Here is a 24275-nt window from a genome sequence, read left to right on the forward strand (position 1 = left end):
TACCTTCCATGCCTTCCACTTCTAGAATATTGAAGAATTAGATTTCATTGCCACTACCACTGTTGACATCATTGATCAAATGAGGCAAATAAAGATTAAACTATTTGCCTGAAGTCATCTAAGTCTACATAGAACAAGACTTCCCATTGCTATGCCTTGGTGAAAAGTTCACTTACTCTCTTCTAAAACCCCTAGTTAGTGAAATGTCAGCAAAAAAATTCAGAGAGGAAACACCAAACTTGGACTTGCAGATCTGCTGAGCTTCCCACAGCTCCTTCCTGTAATTATTTTTGACAAAAGTAAGCTCATATTTTCACACAAGAAACAATGAATACTTTATACATCTAAACTATTTAGTTCTAACATAATACGACTGGCATGAGCTTATGCCTTCAGTATCCCATTAATTCATTTTTCAGTTGCTACTTCTGATGTATGTCTATTTACTATACCCTCTGAATCACCCTTTCGCAAAACAGAGCTGGATGTGAAATATGTGCATGCAAATACCACTTATACATGCTGCTATATGATTTAGGCATGCAAATATGGGTATATTACATATACCCAGAGTCTTCACAAATCAAATGCTCTCTATTTCTGAAGCTTCTGAATCCAAGTGCATATGGGAATTTCTTACAGTGTTGCTGTAGCTTTATACTCTGTGTTTATTATTCTAGCCTATCACCACTCGACACACAGGGATTCACTGCTTTCTGGCTGGGTTCTTACTTCCTTTAAGACTACTTAAAGTGACAACAAATACTACAGTTAGTTTTGAAGTCCAGTCAGTCAATTACCTTGAGCTTACTCCCATCCAGCTGAAGGAGATGCTCCCCATTAATGTTTTGGGCACTGAATTCGGAAACGTACTGTTCAAGGTTCAGGCTCATTAACCAGTGGGAAACCTGCTGCACGCTCCACTCCTGAACAGCACGACTCTGATACTGACTGTGCTTAGGAGACTGTCCATCATCAAGGATCTGTGACAAAAATACGCTGCGTTATTATTAAAAGGGCAACACAAACAATTTTTTTCTGTACAAAGTGCCAGCATCAGAGCAGAGGTATCTGTACTATCCTTACACTACAATACAGCAATTTCACACCGCTAAATTAGATCTGTATCTAACCAGATGTCTAAGAACTGGTACAAGGTACCCCAAAAGTCTTCTATCTAAAAATAGAAGAACAAAAAGGAACTGACATTCCTTCTAACCCAAACAGGGACCGAGATGGCCAGGTGGTGCAATTGCAAACAGGTATGCTCCCATTCCCTCACAAGATTTTTTAGCCTTCAAATCTGAACGTTTCTAAAGGGTGCAATGAATTCTGCATTCCACTTCCTGGGTCCTTCACAGATCTTTATGATGTGCTTAAGCTATAAAAGAAGAAATCCAGGGGGAAAAAAAAACCCTCAGAAAACCACTCTAAAGTTCAAAGTGATGACATCAAACAGCCAGTGAGACTGATACTATCTATGGAAGACTATGAGATGACACAGAGGAGTGGTAAGAAACACACAGCGATCCCACAGCCCTGACCCTGCTCTCATCACCGATGCTGCGGAGAGCACAACCGCAGCACCAGGAGGGGCAGGTGGGGCGTCAGCTGCTGCCACAGCCCCGTGTCCCTGCTCTGCCACTTTATTCCACCCAGGGGTATGCCGGTGGGGCCAGAAACAAAAGCTCCTCTGTCCCAGCCGCGGTCAGCAAAGCAGCTGCTACAGGCTGCAGCAGCTGTCTGCTGTTAGAGCAGCTTTCACAGTGCGTTAGATGATGCGGGGAGCTCTGCCGGCTTCTGACTGCCCAGTTCTCAGGGCTGGGAAAAAGATGGTTTAAGCACTCTCTTTTCCTTCTCCTGCTGCCAGCAGGAGCTCGGTGCAGCTGATGCTTGGCCTGGTGGATTTGCTCTGACACTGACCCTCCTCCCCCTTCCAGCATACCGCAAAAACTGCAATTAGTTATGGCCTTGAACACTCTCAGCAGAAAGGAGAGGGGAACTCAAGACAAGGAGAGAGGAGCCAGTGACATCTGCATATTCTGCTCGAACAAGGGGGTTTGCCACACAACACCATAAAACAAGAAACGTGAATCTGCAAATGAGACAATACGTTGCCACGCGATGGTCACACGATTCACCACAACAGCACACTAGTATCTCACCTCATCATCAATCATATCCAGGCTCTGAGTGACGGAGCAACAAAGAAATGGGAAAGAAAAGCATTATAGAAACAAAATACAGAACATGTAACAGCATGTAAAAATTCAGGCAAGGGCAGCACCAAGATTTGCAAACAGATATGGCTACTCAAAACCAAAGAGGTTTCTTTAAAAAAAATTAGTTCCAGAAGCAGAGAGGTTATGTTGAAAGCTCAGCACACACATGATTTGGCAGCTAAACCTGAGACTGTGTCAATGAAACCCCCTTGGAGTTCCTGGTCTTGACACCCTGGAATTGGTGGGAACCTTCCTAATGGCTCCAATTCCAAGAGCAAAAGCTCCTTAATTAGAGGAGAACAACCTGCAAGAACTGGGTTCCCTCTCCACCCCTTCATTTTTTTAATCTCCTTCAAATGATCACGTCGGATCTGTCAGAGAAGCCTGAGCAAAGGAGTGCTTGCAGCAACAGCGACTGAAGGGCAACACCAGCCTAATCCCTTGCCATGGCGGTTGTGGCGGCCTCCACCGCGGCTCCTGCTGAACGTGCCGCCTGATTTGGAGGCTGCAATTTGGCACACAGCAGAGGATGGAGAAAAAATTCACTTTTATAGGCCTGTTCAGGCTTGGTATTTTAGAAGTGATAAAGTAAGAGCTGAACAAGCAAAATGAAAGCATTTTCAAGCTTTTAATTCAGTACCGCTGGGAACAGGGCATAGCCACGATAAAATACATAATATAAGGAGAATGAAACACAGTAAGAAAATGAAATGCATTATCAAGATAGTATTAATACTAAATAAAGTGTAAATGATGACTTTGTTGTTTTCAGTCGTTCATAGAATATAGAGACCTGTCTGCCCCCTCCTATGATTGTTATACATTTTTGCTTTTTATTACCTGCAGTAAGTAACCTCTAAAGAATGGTTGTAGGCTTGCCTTTTGGCAAATGGGGTTGCACAGAACAGCTCTCATTCTTTAAACCCGTGCAAAGCATGCAGGCAGTAATAGAACAGATCTAACTGTCATTAAAAAAAAATAAGACATTGACACTTCAAGTTCTTACTCTCTAAAATAAAACGCTGGCTCAAACCTTACATGAAAAACTTGATGTTCTTACAGAGTGTTTGTAAAAGAACAAAGGCTTGGGTTTCCTGAGTCCACAGAACATGTTGTTGGCTACTGTCAAATTGTGACACTTCATTGAGGTACAAAACTGGTATTTTAAGAAAAGTATTTTCAATATATTATATTCAGCTCAATTATGTCAGCAATTTACAGGGGTTAGGAATGCTTTTTCACATTATCATTGTTCAAAAAAACTCTGATTTGAAGTAACTGAATTCAAATCCACTGTGCAAAGCAAGCACAAAGAATGCAAAGTGGATTAACACATGTATGTTCTAATCAATATGCATACATTTAGTTACAGCAATACAGTTACTGCATGTACAGATCATTATTATTTTAATCTGTAAGGGTAAAGATTAGTCTAGGTGAAGATGCCTTATATCTCAGCTATATCTACCAAAAAATACTGTAAGTTTATTATCTCAAAATTGTCTAATTATGTCTCGTTTAGTGTATGTATATTATATATACATACCTATAGGTTCACATGTACTAATTAGAATGCAGGGAAAATGTACTGAAATGTGTGAGAATAGAGCATCTCTTAGGAAACCAACTGCATTCTACTCTCCTATGATAATAGGATAGGACCTTCATTTCAAGTCGTTATTATATGAACAAGAAAAAGCATTATCTAGAAACCAAGATTAATTTTCTTTTCCCATTCTATTGGCTAAAAAATAGCCCTTTACTATTTGAGTAAGGATCAAGCAAAATGCCATGGGAGAAAGAAAACAACTATTTCCCACCTTAAACAATTTCATCAGCATACCTCATCTGACGACAGTGCTAAGGAGTGCGAGAAACCTGGGGTTTTAGGTTCTGCTCCTAAACCACTCAAATCAGCTGAACTTGTGCTGCTAGGACTGAAATCGTCATTGAACGTGAAATTCTGTGGAGAAAACGATGAATTAGAATGAACAATCAATCTCATACGTGCATCTAAAAGGGAAATTTGCTTTCTCTCTTCCAGGTTGGCATAGTTCAGGAGTGATTTCAATCATTTACCAAACCAGTTAGCATACACATGAGGAACCTAATTTATGGCTTCATTAATATTTATAGAATACACAGTATTTTTACCACTGTGTACTTCAAGAGACACCTTTGCCAGCTTAATGCCTCAATGAATAGCAAAGGGGTCTGAAAGCAATTTCCAGACTCCCTCTTAAGATGCTGGCTCTCATCTTGGAGCTAAATTACTGCTTCCATGGGTTAATCCCTAGTGGTTTTTGTCCTACAAACATTTAGGACAAGCGTAGCACAGGCAGTAGCACAAATAGGACAGAGGATTAATTGGCAGAAAGAAGTGAAAACTGCTATTGAAAGAGCAAAGAGAATATCCTGTGAATCCATTTCCGAGTCCCAAATAAACTCCTAGAAAAGTGAAGGGATCCTCCCTCTTTGCCTATACCTTTCGAAAAAACTGAAACTGAAAGCAAAAGAGATCTTCGGATATTGAATGTTATTGACTGAACTAATAACCATAAAACAAACCCTGTTTTTTCTTAACAATGCAATGAGAGACATCACACCTTACAGCAAAGGACAGCAAAAGCGTGCACATATTTTCCAGGAATACAGCACAATTACCATCAGAAGAAGACAAAAATTAACAAGTATTTCACATTAAAGTGAGAACCATAAAAAACAAAATCTATAAAAAACTAAGGACACCATGATATTATATTTAACTTGAATATACAGTTGATGATATGGAGACCTCTAATCTCTACTCTAACATCTAAATGAATATCAAATTCAATTCACCTTTGACATTCAATTAAAAAAACCTGATCCAAATATCAAAACCAAAACCAACACTGAAACAGTCGTCCTTTGATGTGCCCCAAAGATATTTGACCTATCTGTCCTGAAAACAAGAAGTCTTCCAAAAATATCAAGTGTTGGTCCACTTAGTTTTTCTGGAAGTCCAACTAAACATTGGTATCATGCTGTGCTTTAAAAACCCAACTAGCAGTATAGGAACTGTTAATTTAAGAGCTTTTAAACTTTACAGAGAACATCAAAATGTTTTTGTGATCTGTTTTCTCACACCTACGTTTAGAATTCCTGTTCTGTTTTTCCCAACTCTTTACAGAGAAGAAAATTGGAGCAGCTTCCTTAATATGCAAAGTTTTAGCCCCCACAGTGTTCTTAAGACCAGGAGTTCAACAGCTCTACCTCCTGTTGTGTGAAGAACGTCTTTTTCTTTTTTAAGTACTCTGATTTTTCTTTCACCTCTATTTTGTGCAACCTTCAGCCTGACGATGAATTTAAGTGTTTAAAATTTAATTTTCTATACGAAAAACACAAGACGGCCAAGGCCTGCTAATAATTATGATAGCAGGACAATGCCCCACCCACAACCTCAAGCTAATACTAACTGTAAAAGGGGGTGCTTTTTTCCCCACTTGAAGATGATTTTTATACAATGTTTGTTTAAAGGCACAAGATTTACATGTCTAATCCTCATCTTTCTTTTTCAAAAGAAATAGGGTACCCAAGTAGTTTCTCTTTAATTTTCAGACATTTCACCTGTGGTCTTCTCTACCACTCTGACTGGGACTGGTCAGCCCTGTGTTGTTCTTCCTACCAAGTAACATGAGTGCAGCTATGACCCTGCATAGGTTGGTGCACAGCAGAAGTAAGGTATCACCAGCTTTTGGCACCAAAAGAGTAAGAAATGCCTGTGGAAACTGTACAGCATGTGTTTGCAGAAGACAGAGAAATTAGATTCCCGATTCATATTCCTGTACATAAAGTTGAGAACCATATCTGCTTCTTCTTACCAGACCAACATAAAAATTCAACTGCTACAAGTTATAAGAAGATACAGGCAGAGAACTATTTTCCAGAAGTAAAAATAAACATGAAAAAGCTAAGTATATTACTATAACTAAGGGTTATTAACGGCGTTATCATGCTGAAACATTCATGCACATAGAAAGGAATCACACAGATGTATTAAATTGCAATAGTTCCTATCTACAGTTCAGGCATCTTCAGATAATTAAATCCAACATCGAGCATGCATGACAAACAGATTTCGTTACTGGGGAAAAAAGGCAGATGACTGACAGCATACAGCATTTCTTCACTTGCAAACACCTCATTTGAACATGGGTAGGTATTCCCACAATCAGTCCTGAAGAATGCAGAAAACAGCTATAATTGAACACACAAATATAGCATTTGTTCAGTGGATCCAAATGCTAATTTCCACTGGCACCACTTGCTTGTGTTATGGTACAGCACACCACAGTTAGTTTACTGAATTAATGTACATTAAGACAGCATAAAAAGGTAGAATGTAGAATGGTACAATGACAGAGATGTTCTGTTTGGATGAGCTTTTACCGTACAATGAACACCATGCACTGTTTATTGTAGTAGTCACATATTGGCCTGTTCTTTTTCCAGAAACATGAAGCCAATTATGCCACTCAACACAGTGGGAATAAGGTAGTTTTTATTTTCTACCTTTGTCCCTTTTTTAGCTGGACTTATATTTTCAGAGGAAGGTTCAGTTGAGCTGGTAGGCGATGGCAGGTTGCTAGAGTTGGATCCCTTGCCACTCTCTCCATACCATGTGAATGGTACACAGTGTGGGAGAGAGGAGGATCGCTCTGCTAAAGATTTAGTGTTTGCTGATTTCTGCAGCATCTCTCTGGCGGTCCTGTTTAAGAGAAAGGAGCAGGAATATGTGTTAGATGATAAATAAGAGAAACCAAAATGCTACAGAGGCAGTTAATTGTAAAAAGAGTGACATCCCCTGTAACTGTGACTGAAGAACTGAGTGGCATGCAGCTGGTAGGGGTATGCCTGAAATGTCTTTCAGCAGCAGAAGAAAAAAGTGGGCTCTTTTGATTCTTTTTCTAACTCAAGCTCCCTTAGACTGCATACATACAGCAAGCAGACACAGGTGCCAGCTGAAAAAAACTGTGCTTCTGCCGTTTGGACGTGAACCAGCTCCAGTCAAGAAGCCCCATGTTGTGTTCGTGTGTTTCTGAGCCCTAGAGGTATCTCAGCATGACCAGACTCAGCACTGACCCAAGCGGGCTGTGGTTCCCAGAGAAGGTCTGGCTTGGATTTCGAGCACAGGCAGAATGAATCAGGTGTGTCTGTAGCTATGTATGGAAAGGTACCTTTGTTTTAACAGCCAAATGCCAACAGAGTATTATTATCTTGATTTTATAGTTATTAAATATTAAAAATACTAATAGAGAAAAATGAAATGAACACCCATGTGATACTACCAGCTTCTCTCTTTGTGGTAACAAAGATTGCAGTGGATAATGTGATCAAGGCAAGGGTAACAGTTATAAAATAAAATACCTGAATTATTGGCTAAATACATCAACAGCACAGTATGTAAATTAAAAATAACTATGCAAAGTGTCTGCCCCAAAGAACTTATGCATATGCCATATTCTCATACTACTTATATCAACATATATATTACTGTTTCAGAGCATGACACTCCTACGCAACTTCTATCTTCTGGACAGCTTTCAAATCATTATTAAGAAAATCACTAGAGCTTTGTGTATTGTAAAGCCTCTTTTCTGTATGGATGAAACTGAGGTTGTCAAAGGGCCCCCACCTTGGAAGCAGAAGAACCCTCCCTCCCTTTAGCTACATAAAGAAAGGCAGATGTATCTGATCGGTCCTGTACTCCCCCTTCATCCTCTTATCTTGCTTGAAAGTAGAAAGAAAACCCAAATTATGTTGCCTGCATCACCTAGTTTCAGGCAGGGGAATATATGCTTCTTACTTAAATGAGGAGGTTTTTATGTATGTAACATTAGTGGTAGTCTTAGGAAATCATTCAGGATTTCATTGGCACATCCTGAGTGCTGTATTTTCACAATGGCAAAATCATGCAATGTCCATCTGACAGCATGATTAATTCTACATCCATCAGTTGCTGTAATGGACATAATTATAACAGGATGCTGTCTTTTGACACCACCTTCCTTCTTTCAAAGAGCTTATACAGCTTTGGACTGTAGACAAAACATCGTCACATTTCCTCTGAGCTGCCTTACAGCTGCACAGAGGTGCAGAGAATTTGCTTTAACAAATCTCTCCCTGTCACTAGGGAAATCCCGCAGTGAGCATCACTAACTCCAGGTCACACTGCAAGCAGACATAGCAGCGTAACCAACTCGAACAGGTTTTCCAACACGAGTGCAGAGGCGACGACTGCTGCCTAAGATCACTGAAGATCCTGCCAGCTATCTGCAGGATACTGATGTGCAAATGTATGCTGCGACAGAACACTGCACTTCAGTACAGTGTGCCTGAGGGATTAAGCCAGAAGTCTAAGGTTTCTTTTGCTTTTCTGATTTTAGGGAGCTACACACTATACTTGTCAATGGCTCTCCACATACTAGACTGTCAGCAAAACTCCACAAATGGCTACACACTCGTTTTCCACCACAATGATTTTCTGAGTAGCATTCAAAGTTTGCTTTCTTCCCATAGGTCTTTTATCATGTAGGTTTTCTTCTGCATTGTTTTATACGCAGAGATTTTTTGACTTGCTATGTCCTTTCCAGACTTTTGGAACATACTAAGTTTGCTGAGCACTCTTGCCATTAACTTCTCTTTCACACCTGGAACCAGGCATTACCCTCTGCAGCTGTGATCCTGTCAGACTCATCAGCATAAGAGGTGAGACCTTCGGTAAAAATCTACACTAGCTTTTGCAGAGAAGATTGCTTCTTGCCATTTTGAACATTCATTTATTATTCAAAGTCCAGATGCTGGTGATGTGGTCACATCAGATATCAAAAGGAATTCACAATTCCTTCCCTAAGAGTTGATGATGTGACAAATGCAGTCAGCATTTTTCCTATCTATATTCAACTTATGATATACATCTTCAGAAGCAAACCCTTCCAAAAGCATTTCTGATACGGGTGCTGTGAAGCTGCAGTGAACAGCTTGCTCTGGGAGCTTTTTCAAAAAAAGATGTGGAATTGTGTCAAGATTTCTGGTTCATGGGTATTATTAACTGACTACGTGTGTGTCTTGTAGGCCAGCTCTGATAAACTATTTCTGCAAATCCCATTAGTGGATGCAACAGTAGCAGTGACAACATGATATTATAAGTCTCCAAGTACTTTTAGATTATGTGTTAGTCCTTCATTAGTTAAGAAATCTAGGTGTGTAAACTCAGAAGGTTATCTCAAAGCTTAACACTTTTTATATATGAAGTCAGTGGGACTGTTAATGTTCCTGTCTGCTAGGACAATTAGATTTCTCCAATGTTTCTGGCATATCATTTCTTGCATCCTCAATCTTTTACCCATACCTACTGCCATAGGTGACCCTAACAGCTTCTTTTTCTTTCCTCTTCTTGCCCTTGTTTGAACTCCTTCTCAAGGGAGCCCTACAAGAATATTAGAAAACATCAGGAAACATCTTCAAAATTTTACTTGCAATCCTTTTAATTAAAAGAATAAGTATTTTAAATAACAAAATGCTTACCCAAGATCTGCAAGTTTTCGCTTTAGTTTTTCTGTATGCCCTATAGTAGGGCTAGTTGCTCTTGCTGCCTGAGCACATGTGGCACCATCTAGGACACATTTGTACACAGAAGAATGTACATTATTATTTTTAATTGCTACTGATAGCCACCTTCCATCCAGAAAAGTTTGTGTATCTTTTCATAATTAGATATGCATACATGTACACATGTGTGAGTACACGACTTAATTAGGTGAATTCTCATTTTTAAGAACATGGTGTGAACAGGAATAAAAATAAATAAATTCAGAATTTTAAAGTATACATCAGGAAATCTTATTTTAATTGAAGAATATGAGAAGTTAATTTTGGTTGAGTTCTAATGAATATGTAGTAAGTTGAACAACACAAAAGATTTACAAGTAAACATCACAGTGGATCCATGTTTAAACTCAGCAGTAGCTGCTTAAGTTTCCTTTTACAGAATTCATTTGGTATGTATGCTTTACTTCCAAAGTGACTCCTGAAACACTTTCTTGAAATTTGGAGCCAATGGTACATTTTGTGATGGACACCCTAGGTAATAGTTACCTGTTTATCTTGAACATCTTTGTTAAAATAAACATTTAAATGTTAAAATAAACATCTTAAAATCCAACCATTCTGAATTAAAAAAAAAAAAAAAGAAATAAAAGCAGCTTAGTCAATAAATTTGCCCTGAGACTTCTACCAATTTTTGATCTCTCTTACAAACACTGGTAAAGTCTAAAGAGGAAACAGCCTGCAGTACCTATAAAGTCAAAACAATGAATCTGAGTCTGCAAAACATCCTGTGAAATCTTTATGGAAGCTAAAATAAAACATGCAGCAGCTGAAAAATTCAGGCACAGTTTCTGTGATTCTTAAACAAAGAGAGTGTCCCCAAACACTCTAAAGGAAGCAAATGAAGGTCAGTCATTCATGTCACTTGCAGTCTGGTGACTTTCACAGTGTGATCTCAGATGTACAATGACTTTTAACTGAAAGCACTGCTGGGTTTGTGGATGTCTCCTATTGTAGCTGACACAAATTAAGCCCTCAAAATTAATCAAAAATACCACAGCACTATCACAGGACAGTCACCCATGTGTACTGAACGTTGCACATTGCTTTGTGGATATTATTTAGCCAAATTTTCATTCAAGTAAAAATTTCAGTGTGCAACTGGTTCATAAATCCTGGGAAAAGCAGGAAAATAATCCTTGTGATGCCCACACTCTACAAAAGCCCTACTAGTTCTACCAACGCAAGTCCTTATGTGAAAAAACCAACATTCAAGAACAACTGACAAGTAACCTCACTGCCAAAAAAACAACCCAAAAAGTAATATGAAGAATGATGAAAGCAAGGCAAAGGCTCCTGAGGAGAAATCTGTTCCCCAGGGAGGCCAAGGAGAACTTCAGGCAATGCACACTTTGCATCAGCTCTACACCGGGCACACTCCTCTCCTGTCTCCTCTCATGGTTCCTCTCTGACCTTTAACGCACATTTCTCATTTAACCACTGTCACAACTGCCACTTTCAAGAATAAGTTGTAATGTTTATTTTCACACTAGCTACTCACAGGCAAGTGAGGCTTGGGGGCGAGGGGGCAGTGGGCTTTTTTGAGAAAATTTTGAATTAGTGAATGAAACTATAAGGTGCACTGCTTTTGTGGTGGGCAAATAATGAAAGCATTTAGTAGCTGGAGGTTTAGCTGCTGTAGTAGAAGTAGTAAGCTGGAGAGCTCAGCAGGGACATGCAGCAGCTACCTGGTACGGCAGATTTCTGTTCGGGCTCCTGTACCACTATGCTCCCGCTCACACGCAGCTTGGCCCAGTCCAGGCCCTCTGAATAATGACCACTGGCTGGGGAAAACACTGGTGGTGGCTATGGGATACACAGAGAAGATGGATGGGCCAGGTCCCAAAACCAGCTTCAGCAGCAGAGTTGATCTGACTCTACAGGGCCTCGCACCCCTGGAAGTACGCGGTGCTTGGCACATGGCAGGCCATGACCAGGGCCGCAGGTGCCTGGCATGAGCAGGGGGGGACTCTGACCGCCCTGGATGGATGCATCTTCCCCGACTCCTTGTAGCTTTTCAGTGAGGGAGAGCCAGTCCCTCAGAATAAATCACACAAAGCTGTTTAATCCATTGCTTTCAGCCTCAAGGAGGTGGTGAAAGTAACCTGTGGCTGACAGATGAGAATGGAGACTAGACCTAACGTTCCTCCCCAAGGTCACAAAACAGTAACGTTCCTCCCCAAGGTCACAAAACAGCTGCAGCCTGCCTCACGTCAGCTGAGCAGTGCCTGCAGGCATCAACCTGGCTGCCTTGTCAAAGGATGCTGTTTCACAAAACAGGCAGAACTGAAGAAAATAAATTAATCATACACATACATGAAAAAGTTGCACTTAAAAGACGAACAAGCAAAACTCCTCATCATTTTGCAATGAAACTGATCTCATGCCACTTCAGCTCTTCCCACAACACTGCAGGATCTCATAAGAAGAGAGACAGGTGTGAGCTTGCTAACATGGACTTTTGTTAATGAGAGATTAATTGACACACATGTGTCCACAGATGTGCTCTCCTTCCATCCCTAAAAAAACACTACCTGAACACACAGAACAAATACAACAGCCCTTTTTATTCTCTGACCTGTAAGAGTCTGACAGCCAAATTAAAAATGAATTAAAGTTTGAGATTTAGGAAATATCCTAAAGCAATGTTTGGCAACAAGTATTGCTACAACACTTGTTGCCAAACATCACTTTAGGATATCTCTTTTTGTAGGCCTTATCAAATGCAAATTTTCCATTTGAAACTAAATTGCTCTGGTTAATTTTCATCAAAATCTGGATATGCACAAAAGCACTGGTGGTTTACTTAACAGTCACGCTGGGGAAGACATGACACCAATACTCAGACAGAGACTATTTTTCAAACCTAAACTGGAAAGAGCGACACTGGGTGGAATACACTACTCTATTCCTTATGCTACAAGGCTAGTCTCCACTAAATTTTTATTGAGATATTTTTCTTACATCGGTTGGAAATGCAGCATTTATAACTTAACTGATAAATCAATCATACACTCAAGCTGGAGTACGAGTTTGAGAAGTCACATTCTTATGTTCACACCCTTATTTTTACTTGCAAAACTCAAATACTGCATTTAACTTGGATTCTTTAACAGTTATACAATTACAGACTATGCAGTTAGACTAGCGATTTCAGAACCCATGTAAAAATGTTAGCATATATTAACCTATCCTAAATTCAACAAAACTTCATTAATCTGTCTTTTAAGAATCTCTGTGAAAGCCCAGTATGAAGATGAAGAAAATATATGTTGCAAATCAGTGGCAAATCTTATCAGACACACAAACAAAAACCCTCAACAAGTTGTTCTTTTCCGCTAAGTAAGCAAAAGTCTGTTACGAACCTACCCAGACCTATTCACTTAGAATGTTTATCATGTATTTTAGCCTATATGACAGTTAGAGAACGCAAGCTGCATAGCTAAGAATGCTGAAGTTGTGTAAAATGCTAATTTTGACTTCATAAGGCATCTGAAAAGGAGGGTTCAGTATTCTGTGGCATATCATATTGTTGATGCATTTAATAAACTTGTATATGAGACATATACCTGAGGTAGGTATCATTGCTTCATGTTTTATCCAGCTTACATGTAAAGAATCTAAATTAAATAAATAACAATGTGGCCAACCTCCCCAACAAATTAGTTGATTTCTTTTTTCTGTAAATGAAGAGTCTCCAGGCACTAACCTCTTGTCTAATCTAGACTGTGCCGCCTCTCAGCAATTAAAAGCTACAATCTGTTATTCTTGCTTTACACTCCTTTCCCCACCCTCCAAAAATATCATCTAGCAGTGCCAAAATCATGTAATTCAACTAAGTACACTGTGGTAAGCATGTTTCTAATAGAGAAATGTCCCAAAGTCCAATAATTTTGTTTTTTTAAAAACGAAACACAAGATTTTCTTAAAGGCAACTTCTCAATAGCTTTTTCAGTGAGTTCTAAGAAAGAAAGAAAAAAAAAGGAAGCAGTTCCCAATCTCATTTTAAACTTTGTCCTTTTCTTATATTACCATACAAGATCATTTGTCATTTTTTTACTTCCATGTAGACAAAAGAAGTTACAAGATGATTGCCTTCTAGTTGATAAGGCCCTACTACAGACAGAAGTTCATAAAGTAGATGTGAGCAAAATGATGCATCAATTTATTGTAAAAAATAGTAATACCTTTATCCTGTAAAATATTCCTGCCAGCTGGGTGATGCAAAGGAGATGCTTCAGAGCTGTGCCCAGATTTTGAAGGAGAGGAAAGTGGAGTGTCTCCCCGAGCATGCGGGGAAAGGACACCTCCTTTGTGGTGCTGTCCTTCTTCTTGGTTTTCAGTTAGGTTGTCAAGTGAGATTGCTGCACTGCTAGCCACGGGGGAGAGGGAGGAAGCACCAGAATCTGATGCTGGTGAGGATGCTCTCATGCATAAGGGCAGTGGTGATTTTGAAATGTGCATGGGACTACTGTAACTGTTTGACGGCTGTTGGTATAAGAGATTATAAAGCAGGTTATACCATTTAGTAACCAATCAGAGCAAGGTTTACTTTGAACATGCAATTCTTTTATTTTTTATTTAGCCTTCTATTTGTCTGAAACGCTTTAGCAATTCATGCCATTACCTTTTGATACCACACAGGGTGCTGTTTATTGGTATTTGCTTTCAGATGGAAGTCAGAATAGGACAAAACAACGAGTGAGTATCGTATCAATTGTGTCAACAAATTAACAAATAGAGAAATGCACAATTCAAGTTCCTTTCACCTCCTGCATAAATGAAAGGACCCACTCTGCATTATAAAGCACACATAAATCAGAAAGCCAAGGATGCCTGTTAAAAAAAAATCCGCAACAAAACCAAGAAGTGTGCTGACTCGGAGGAGACCGGACTTGCACATCACTCAAGGACATTCATAGCATACTGCCCACACAGGAATAAATACTGCCTGTGCTACAACGAAAGGACAAAGACAGAGGATGAAATGACTTAGAGGGGCAACCTAGCACTCCGCAGGAAGCCTGAAAGAGAGGGTAGAGTCCTTCTCACCTTTCGTTCAAGGCTGTCCTCTCCATCAGTTGAGCTGATGCTATCATACAGCCTTGTTCTAGAAGGCCTCTGCCGCTTGTTCTTCACTGAAAGCTGAGCTCGAGTCTTCAGAGCTTTGGAGTCCAGTCTCTCAGTTTCTGGCACTGCTTCACTGAAATCTGTATGGAAGCATGATTTGAAACTATTTAACAGAAGAATCTTTCATTACTTTTTTGTAAGACAAGAGCTGCAATTGTGAGTACATGTACTTTGCATATTTTACCTGTACCTGTATCTTCATAACTATTAAAGTATGAATGCAAAAAAAAAAAAAAAGGTTATTTGCATAAACCATTAACAAATTTATCTATACAGATCCAGTAGGTACATAGCAAAGAATCGACTGCAAATATTTAAAAATTCAACAAATTATTCCCACTGTTACGTTAAGGATCACACAAAACCAGCTGTACTAGCCCAGAAAGCAGGTCCACTTGGACACCCTCAGATGGACTTGCATGTGCTTGGCCTGCAATGGCTTCTCCTCCACCAAGGTGTAAAGCAAAGGAATCCTCATCTCACTGCTGTTTGACAGACAGTTCCTAGTGTCTGGATGAATATGCCAATTTAGACCCAGGGGACCAATTCATTTATCTCCAAACCCAGCCTTTTAAACAACTTGAGGAGGAGGGACTGGACTGCCATTTTTCCCCACAGCTGCCCCACTAAGCATTTCTCTTGTAACTCCACCAGTTTTGCAGGCTGCTTATCAAATTACAGAGGAAATATCTAGAACAGTCCTCAGGCTGCTCTACATTTCATCATAATCAGAATGGCTTACACATTTAAAGAATATGACTTGTTTTCTCCTGTACTGAATGACCCCCCAAATAACCTTGTACAATATGTGCAAAATGTCTGCAGTCAGTAGGTGACTGGGTTGCTTTATAGGCAGCCTTTTACAGGATTATGAACCAAGCGTTAAACTCATTCCTTTGGAGCTACAGTGAACCAGGTTGCTTAGTCTATCACCCTGTCTCAGGAGGGTACAGCAGAGAGGAATCCCAATCCTCCTCTGGATTCTAAGGTCATCTGTTGTTCAAAGTTCTATGTGACAATTCAAATAAGGTGCCCCACTTGTTCACCCCAATACTTCTGCAATTAAAAGCACCTTCTTATTAGCACCTGGCAGTCTCATCTGTTACTTCCTCCCTTGCTGTGCCGCCCTCAGAACCACTGCCTCCTCTTACGGACTCTTCTCTCTTTTATTCCTTCAAACTCTTTAAAATTTACATAATCTCTGGTAAACTGAAGTAAGACATCCCTGTCAGCACCAGTCTCGGTCCCTCATACGAACAGATAGATATGACTGGCCTAACAGAAACACAGCCCTGCCTCACTTCTACTTGGAGCACATCAGAAGCCACTCCCCAGGCCCCCTTCCCCAGGTGGGAGTCTGGAGCACAGAGTCATTACCGCGATTGTCACCGTCTACTGCAGTTGTCTGGTTTCAACTTTCCAACAGCAACACATTATGGCAAATCATTAGCAAGGCAGTGTCACAGCTTTGCAGGAAGAACCCGTGACTGCTGAAATAAATTTTCACTGCAAGCAGCTGTCAGAGATGTCGCACAAAGTTTATCATGACAGTGAAAATAAAATGAAATTAATCTATGCAGAAGGTCCGTGAAAGGCGCCCTGAATCACAGCTGTTCAAGGCAGGAATGGGAAGGCCATCGTCTGCACAAGAGCTAAGGGACTCTGGCTCGCCCTGATTGGAAAAAACGTTATATTGTGCAGAGCCGGACACAGGCTCTGTTATCTTGATCTAACAGCTCAAAAACTCTCCGAGAGGTGTGCTGTAAGGCAGTAGTAATTACCCTAACAAAACCCAACCAGAAGATCCGGGTGAAAGCCAGGAGATGTACTCTACTCTCCCACTTCTTAATTCTACAAAACTGCTGTATTTTCTGAAGGTCTAGGGTTTGTGCAGATATTGTCTTTTACCATATGTACTTTAAAATAACAAAATGGAAAAAAAAAACAAACCCCACTGCTGCGTTTTTATATAACCATCAGAAAAAAGCTGGACACTGTCACTCTCAGACATATTCACTGCTGTCTTTGTACATATAACCTTCTGCTGGAAAAATTATGAAAACCTATTTCTTTGGTATTGAAGGCAAAGCAGTTTCAGATCTTACCCCTTTGATCTACTGCCCAAACACCATAATGCGATACATGAAAAGTGGGGAAATATTCGCCTAAAAAAAATCAAACAATGAAACCATCTTATCTGCCTAGGTTCAAAGTCACCCTATTCCTGAATGCTTTGTGAGCCCAGTATACTAAACACTTCACATATGCCTTGCCTCTACAAATAGACCTAACATGACTGCACTTTTCTTGGCTACCAATCATCCAGCCAAATGAAATCTGAGTATTTCAGCAAATTTAACATTTTACAAAGCTGCAGTAAGACAAAACACATTTTAAAAGGTGTTTTCACATATTACACCAGATGAGGAAATTCTCTATGGTTGTAACTTTTTTTTTTTTGCAACCCTCATAGTACAAATCAAACCACAATCTGTTAGATTTACTTGTCTAAGTACTGCATTCGTAACACACTAATTAATTAGAAGCTGATCTTACAGACATTTTTGCTTTAAACAAATATAAACGGAGACATCTTAGCTTCACTGAATCCAATGCAGAAATTGACTGAATTCAACAAAGCTGAAATTCTTCTCATTGCTTTCCATGGCATCCTGACTTTCAGTCTCGGAGAATGTGATTTCACCAAGTGGAATTGACTCGGTGACTTACCCCACTCCAAAACGGAGAGCTCTGGCTCTTCCTCCTGCTGTCACAAACCCCTGGGCTCTGAGTCCCCCAGGATCCAGACTGCAGCTTGCTGATTCAAATGACTGACAAAGCAGAAACTATCCAATTTTAGTCTGACATTCCAATCTCTTCCCCTCTTGGTCAGTTTTCTGTTCTTTCATTGAAACAGTGTGTGTACACAAGTGTGTAAATGCTGGAACAGGGCAATGGAAGAGGTAGAACCAGGTGGCTGGAGAAAGGCAGGGATGGCGTGGGGTCTCCCATCTCAACAGTAATGATCTGTTAGTTTAGCTCAAACTGTCTTCTGAAATCAGAGCCACAGGCGAGTGAGTATGTCAGTAGGTACACCGAGGGGTAAGACTCATTCAAACTTGTTTTTATTTTTGCACATTTATGCTGTCTTAAAGCACTGCAAAGACTTCCAGTACCATGTTTTGCTTTTCTTCCTTATGTAAGAGTTAAATTCCAGATTCAGATGACACTACAGAATCATTAGCATTGTCTGACTTGTAATTATGTTTCCGTCGTAAGTACGCGATAGGATAACTGCACGTTGTCATCACCTGAACTGCTTACATTTGTTCTTTCAGGTGTGCATACTTCCATACATCCATTCCTTTCACTGCTGAAATTATGCAAACTATCAACACAGCACTGCAAACGGATCACCACGGAAGTGCTCATATTGGCCTCGTTAAAGCAATACTACCTGGGCCTGGAGCTTACTGCTCCCTGCACCCCACAGCTGGGCTGCTCACACCCACTGTTGCTCTCGCGCTGCAGGTACCTACCACAGTTCAGCCTGCTGCAAAAAGCGAGCTCTTACAGCATCGGCAGGGGGTTCCATCCTATGTCAAAGCTGCATTTACACTGGGATTTCTTCTCAGGCCATGTGGGTCTGGACCTGAGCCACAACCCAGGGACAGATTTCTCAGCTTGCTCTCAGGCCTGCCTCACCACTACGAACTTGCCCAGGATCCCAGCTGACCCTGGGTTCCATCACTGGACCTTCCCTGTTCAACACACTTGGGTGTAGTGGGAGTGGGCTCTGTCAGGCGGTCTCTGCTCCAGCCACATGTGCTGTCGTCCTCGGTCCCAGCTGCCTCTCCTTCAGAGAGCTGCTGGCCCTTGCTGCTCCTCGGCACAAACACGCACCCCACGCGTTTCTCTAGGAACCTCCCAACGCACTGGGGAGCCTGATAAATCTCTCATGTAAAAGTCACAACAGGTTTTATTTTGCTCTCGGAGACAATGTAATTAGACTTTCTTTCAGCAGGCGTTCAACCACTTGACTCCAGTGAATTATTGACCATGTGAATTATTTCGGTACCACTGTAGAGTGGGGAAGAGCTCGCCTGTCCTCCCACTGTTTTTCCATTATATAAGCTGATAGATTGCAAAATCTCCTTCTTTAAACTGATGCACTCCTGGAGATCCCAAGGCACCCAGAAAATATAGCCATTAATGTGGCTTGAACAGGCATTTGCTCAGAGACTAGCAAATACTGTCAAAGTTGGCACCGGCACTGAGCTGTTTAGATTTCAAACCACTGCCTGCCTTCCAGTGAATAGCTCGATTCTCTACACGGCTCGTGACCACTAAACCAGAAAGCTACAATGCACTTTATCTGTTTTTCTGGACTCTCAGAATAAATAATGTATTTGTAAAAGAAACATAATCCTCAGGCTTCTAATATTCCTCAGCAAAGCGAAGGAAGAACTCTGTGGGCCACAACAGCTTTGATTTTCTAACTTCCACTGATGTTACTGGCAGCCCCTCAAACCCAGTATGAGGTTATGATCCAGCCTGAGGAGTCATACTGTCTGGCATGATGCTAACACGTCTGGAGCACCTGCAGTGGCAGGAACAGCTATGCTCGTATCTATGTGACCATCAAGTTGCATCCATTACTTCTTCCCAAATCTACTACCATGCAAGAATGTAATAAACACCTCAGACCACACTGAAGCAAAAAATATACTTGGTATCATTTTCATTAAAACACATATTTTTACATAACCTGAGTTTTAGAGGGAAGACAGGTCTGCAAACTTCACAAAAAAAATTATGGGTTGTGCCTGTGCACATGCAGTCCCACCCCACAAACTTAACACTGAGGCTTGATAAGGAAGCGTGTGTTCTACTTGCCAAACAAAAGCCAGAAAAGAGACTGGAGCGCTTATGTGAACATCACAAAGACGGTGTGCACAACACGCTGCACCCGGAGGAACTCTGCCCGCCCTCCGAAGACATCATGGATGTCTCCCCTGCCCTTTATAGCTCCTCTGCAAACATCCATGAGTTGATTAGTAAATACACTAATTATTAGTGACTAGTATTACTAGACAATGGCAAGTCCTTTTCTTAAAAGGTTTACCCAAGGGTGATATGGAGACACAGGCTCTTTGCAGAGCAAGTTTCACTACACTGCTATCTGATACAGACCTCAGAGACTCTGATACAAAATTTACTGGAAAAGGTATATGGAAGTCAAAGAGTGCTACAGTATGTTTAGAGACCTCTTATTTTAAAAAAGGGCTTTTCTTTTCTCTTGTTAAAAACACAAACCCAGACTGGAATCTAAGGTCTAACTATGCTTCTGCTTTCAGAAAATCACTGCTGATTGCCTGTTTTTCCTAGCAAATAATCTGTGTTTGTATTCAGGTGGTTAAGCTTGGGCATTTGAGTTCACAGATCATCTATTCTAACTCTCAGAAGTCCTGAACACTGGTAACATTTCCCCAGGGGAACATTTTTGCAACGAAAATTGGCAGCTCTTGAAAAATGAAAAATTTCATACAAATAGATAAATTGAAATATATTATTTGACAGTACTGACACAGAGAGTTTTAATGCTATCCAAAGTATTTCAAATTCTTAGAAATAATTTTACAAAGATTTTTTTTTTTACGTGTGGAAATTCCTGGATTTCAGCTCTTGGGCCACAGACGTGTGTTGCCATTGTTACAACAGTAAGTAAAAACATGGGTTTTGTGAGTTGGGTAAAAAAACCACACTCTCCTCTCCTGATGCAAACTACTAGAAGGTTTTCTCTTAACAGTGTTGCCAAGTATGAAATACTCTGTAACACTTACTGAGTCCCTACGGCAGAAATACAGCCTTTCCTGTCAAGCTGAGTGCTCTTCTGAACTTCAGAGATTTCAATACAACAAACACTCGCTAGAAAGAGACAGTTCTGTGAAGACTTGTGGAAACCAATTCCACAAGGTGTTCATAACATCTAGATACCATTTCAGCAAGACTAGCTCTTTTTTATACGCATAGTTTGTTAAAAGCATAGTTCACATCGATCTGTTTGCAGAGCAATATTGTTCAGGTCCACACATGAAATAACAGCTAAAATATCAATTTTAATAAAACACCTCTGTGCTTGCTAGAAATTATTTGGTAATGCAGTGCATTTTTTTTCACCAGAGAAATAAATATTATAGTTTATTCAAAATTAAAACCTATATAGGAATAGACTCTGGTGCTCCCTTGTCAGAATCTCATCACCTCCAATACCTGATTTCACAGATGTTACTAAATACACAGTAAGTACTGCTCCTGTGCCAAACAATTTTGTTCCGAGGCTGTGGACCTAAAATTGGCTTTAATTCTGCATATATTTCAACAGTGAGGAGCCACTCACAATTATGGAACTTCAAAGCTGTGGAAGTTATCTGTATGTTTTCACTGGCACAGCCTGAAAAATGGGAACTATCTTTCCTAAGCAAAACAAGTAAAGGTCACAGTCACCTTGCTGACAGCATCTCTGTCCAGAGCTCAGTGTTGCCACAAATTGTTTTGGCTCTTTGGTAATCCAGAACAGTGTCTTACAAGCCTTATGTTGTAAATCAGGCCATGTTATAGCTGAATAAGATTTATAATTAATGTGCTAGTGAAAAATCTGCATTTTATTCACAAAAAGCTCCATCCTGAGAAATGGTGAGTGCAACCTACATGGTTCCTTCCAATGTCTGCACCAAGGTGAGATCAGTACCTGTAGAGATCCATTCAAAATGGTAGATTTAACATATTTTTTTTCATTCTGGTAACTTTTTTCTTGTTTGATCTTCATTGGTTGGGTAATCAATGACAGATTTAGGAACACAGGAGAAAACACAATTTTCTCCTACTTTATTAATGTACCAGAAGCATCAAATTAAAACTAAACATTATGGCATCCCACTGGAAGTTTTAAGAAACCAGTAATGATCTTCGCTTTATTAGCACTTAGTCACTTCCTTTTCTTTAAGAATATGCATTGTACAGCTATTCTGGGACTCTGGACTCTATATTGGCGTTATTTGATATAACTCTGATACAGCTGCCATTAGATACTGAATTTCAGAAAAATAACAACATCCTTGCATTATTAACTGTTTCTTTTAAATCCTAAATGATAACCATGCTATTTACATACATATTAATAGGAGTTATGGTTTGGTTCAAACAAACCTTGACTTAAGCCATCCAGGCAGGACATTTGCTTAGTATCTAGATTTTCCAGTGGGTCTCCTCTAGAAACTTCTCCAAAAGATGTCTGCCTTTCAAAAATGTTGTTGTTATTGTTAACCTGGCTCCCATTTTGCTTCATTAGTCTGAAAACTTCTGCTTCCAAGTCTCGTATCTGAAAGAAATACAATGCGGTGTTACCCGTAACACACACACATATCTATGAGATGCAGGTTTTTTTCCAGCATATAAGACAGAATTGTCTCATTCTTCAAATATGAGAGTAAATACTACTCACACGAGCTTGTAAACCTTGAACTTCTGCAAGGTGTGCTTTCTCCAAATCTTCTATTTTCTTTCGTTCAGCTTCCTGGCGTTTGATGAAGTCAAGTTCTCTTAGGGGAAAAAAAAAAAGATGTATTTGCTGTCATCAAAGCAATAAGCTTCAAACAGGAAATAAAATGTTCTGATATATCTTAAGCTATGCATCACAAAAATCTGTCTTTGACAAGTCATTTATTACTAACCCAGTAAAAAGTGTGAAACTGCAATTAGGACAAAACCCTAAACTATTACTTAGTCTAAGTGAATATGCTAGCTGAAGATACAAAAATGGTAAGAGGAATTTATCTGGGAAAGAATAGTATCTCAGTTGTTCTAACTTATAATCAAACCAGTTCAACTTTTTTTTTTTCATAATCCATATTTACAACAAAAATGTTAGCTTAGTTAATCCTGTGTTCTGTTACAGGAAATGGAGCAAAATCTCTGTTTTTATTAGAGTATGACTGCACTCCTTCACAGAAAGGACATCCGTAAGTTTCCAAATCTAGTTTTCTAGTAAGCTATAAGGAAATCTGTTAGGTGATTTTAGGAATCTGAGACAGTTAAAAACAACTGACTAGATCTTTAACTAACATAAAGCAGAATAACAACAAAAAGGCTATCCAAGCTCACTCTAGCTATTTTCTCTATTTCTTTTTACTTTGAAAATCTAAGACATTTGTGATAGAAAGCACATAAGATGCCAGCTAGCTGTGGAACAATCACAAAATTCCAAGATGGGTAATGACATTTTGACTATCTAACCCCCTTTTTAATGGGACAGGATATTCACTTCTGCAATCCCAGTTGTCACTTGACATGCTGTATGTTTTTGAATTTTCTTCTTTAAATGAGTATATTTCAGCAGAAAATGAAAAAGCTGCTGCTTCTGCAAAAAAAAATAAATATTTGGGGGAATGGAAGCTGTTATGGAAATGTAAGATGTTACTATTCTTGCTAGCCATCAGGGAGAGGGGACCACATGAAACAGAGGGGGCCAGGTAACCATCAGTTAGCTCAACTCAGCTCAAACATTCTTGGCATCTACGAGAAGAAGAAAAATGAAATGTAAAATGTAACAAAACAATTTTCTTTTTGATGTTACATTAGTACACAGCAGGAGTGAATCCAGCTGACACAATACTACTACAAATTACTGCAAACCTTGATAATGAAATGCTTAACTATCATTACTCTTGGTTGTTTGCAAACACATTATCTAGTAATTCTGAAACATGACAACCTGGAATACTACAGACTAAGTCTTTATTTAGTTATATTACTATTTTTCAGCAATACTAAACTAATACTTGAACACTACTAACATTTTTCAATAATAAAGAGCCCATGTTTTTCAGGGGAAAAAATCTGAAAAACAGTGTTTACATTACAGGAGTTTTACAGAGGTTTTACAGGAGTTTAATAGCGGGTTTCATATTGTAAACCGTATCTCATACGTGTTTCCTATCTGGCCACTAAGTCATTTGCTGAGCCTGGTGTAGCTGCTTACTTTTGCTGAAAATCCTTGATTAATTTCTTTGCCTTGTTATATTTCTTCTCCAGAGCCTGATACTGGCTTTGTGTCTCCTTGAGGTGCTCATTCACTGTGTGACACAGGGTTTGTGCCTCAATCCAGTAACTCTCTAATTTCATCATCCTTTCTTTATTCTCCTCAATGTTCTGCTGGAGTTGGTTCTTCTCCAATTCCCACCTCACCTTCTCATTCTCAGCAGCCTGCAGCTG

General features: G+C 39.8%; 1 protein-coding gene across 7 annotated transcripts in view; it reads right to left on the bottom strand.

Moving 5' to 3' along the window:
- The window catches only part of PPP1R9A (protein phosphatase 1 regulatory subunit 9A), a 146340-nt gene that overhangs the window by 5928 nt on the left and 116137 nt on the right, over positions 1 to 24275 (bottom strand). For 3 of the 7 annotated variants that reach the window (XM_056334189.1, XM_056334188.1, XM_056334190.1), the window contains exons 9-19: positions 24043 to 24272; positions 22507 to 22603; positions 22212 to 22383; positions 14925 to 15082; positions 14060 to 14360; positions 9792 to 9879; positions 9616 to 9693; positions 6777 to 6972; positions 4066 to 4185; positions 2166 to 2189; positions 801 to 983 (exon numbers count right to left, since the gene is read on the bottom strand). In XM_056334189.1, the coding sequence (XP_056190164.1) occupies positions 801 to 983; positions 2166 to 2189; positions 4066 to 4185; positions 6777 to 6972; positions 9616 to 9693; positions 9792 to 9879; positions 14060 to 14360; positions 14925 to 15082; positions 22212 to 22383; positions 22507 to 22603; positions 24043 to 24272 (1647 nt within the window). The remainder of the gene's footprint in view (positions 1 to 800; positions 984 to 2165; positions 2190 to 4065; positions 4186 to 6776; positions 6973 to 9615; positions 9694 to 9791; positions 9880 to 14059; positions 14361 to 14924; positions 15083 to 22211; positions 22384 to 22506; positions 22604 to 24042; positions 24273 to 24275) is intronic. The other 4 variants (XM_056334191.1, XM_056334193.1, XM_056334194.1 and 1 more) reach the window with 4 other exon arrangements.

The sequence above is a fragment of the Falco biarmicus genome, chromosome 4 (assembly GCF_023638135.1).
Source record: "Falco biarmicus isolate bFalBia1 chromosome 4, bFalBia1.pri, whole genome shotgun sequence".
In the NCBI taxonomy this organism is placed as follows: Eukaryota; Metazoa; Chordata; class Aves; order Falconiformes; family Falconidae; genus Falco; species Falco biarmicus.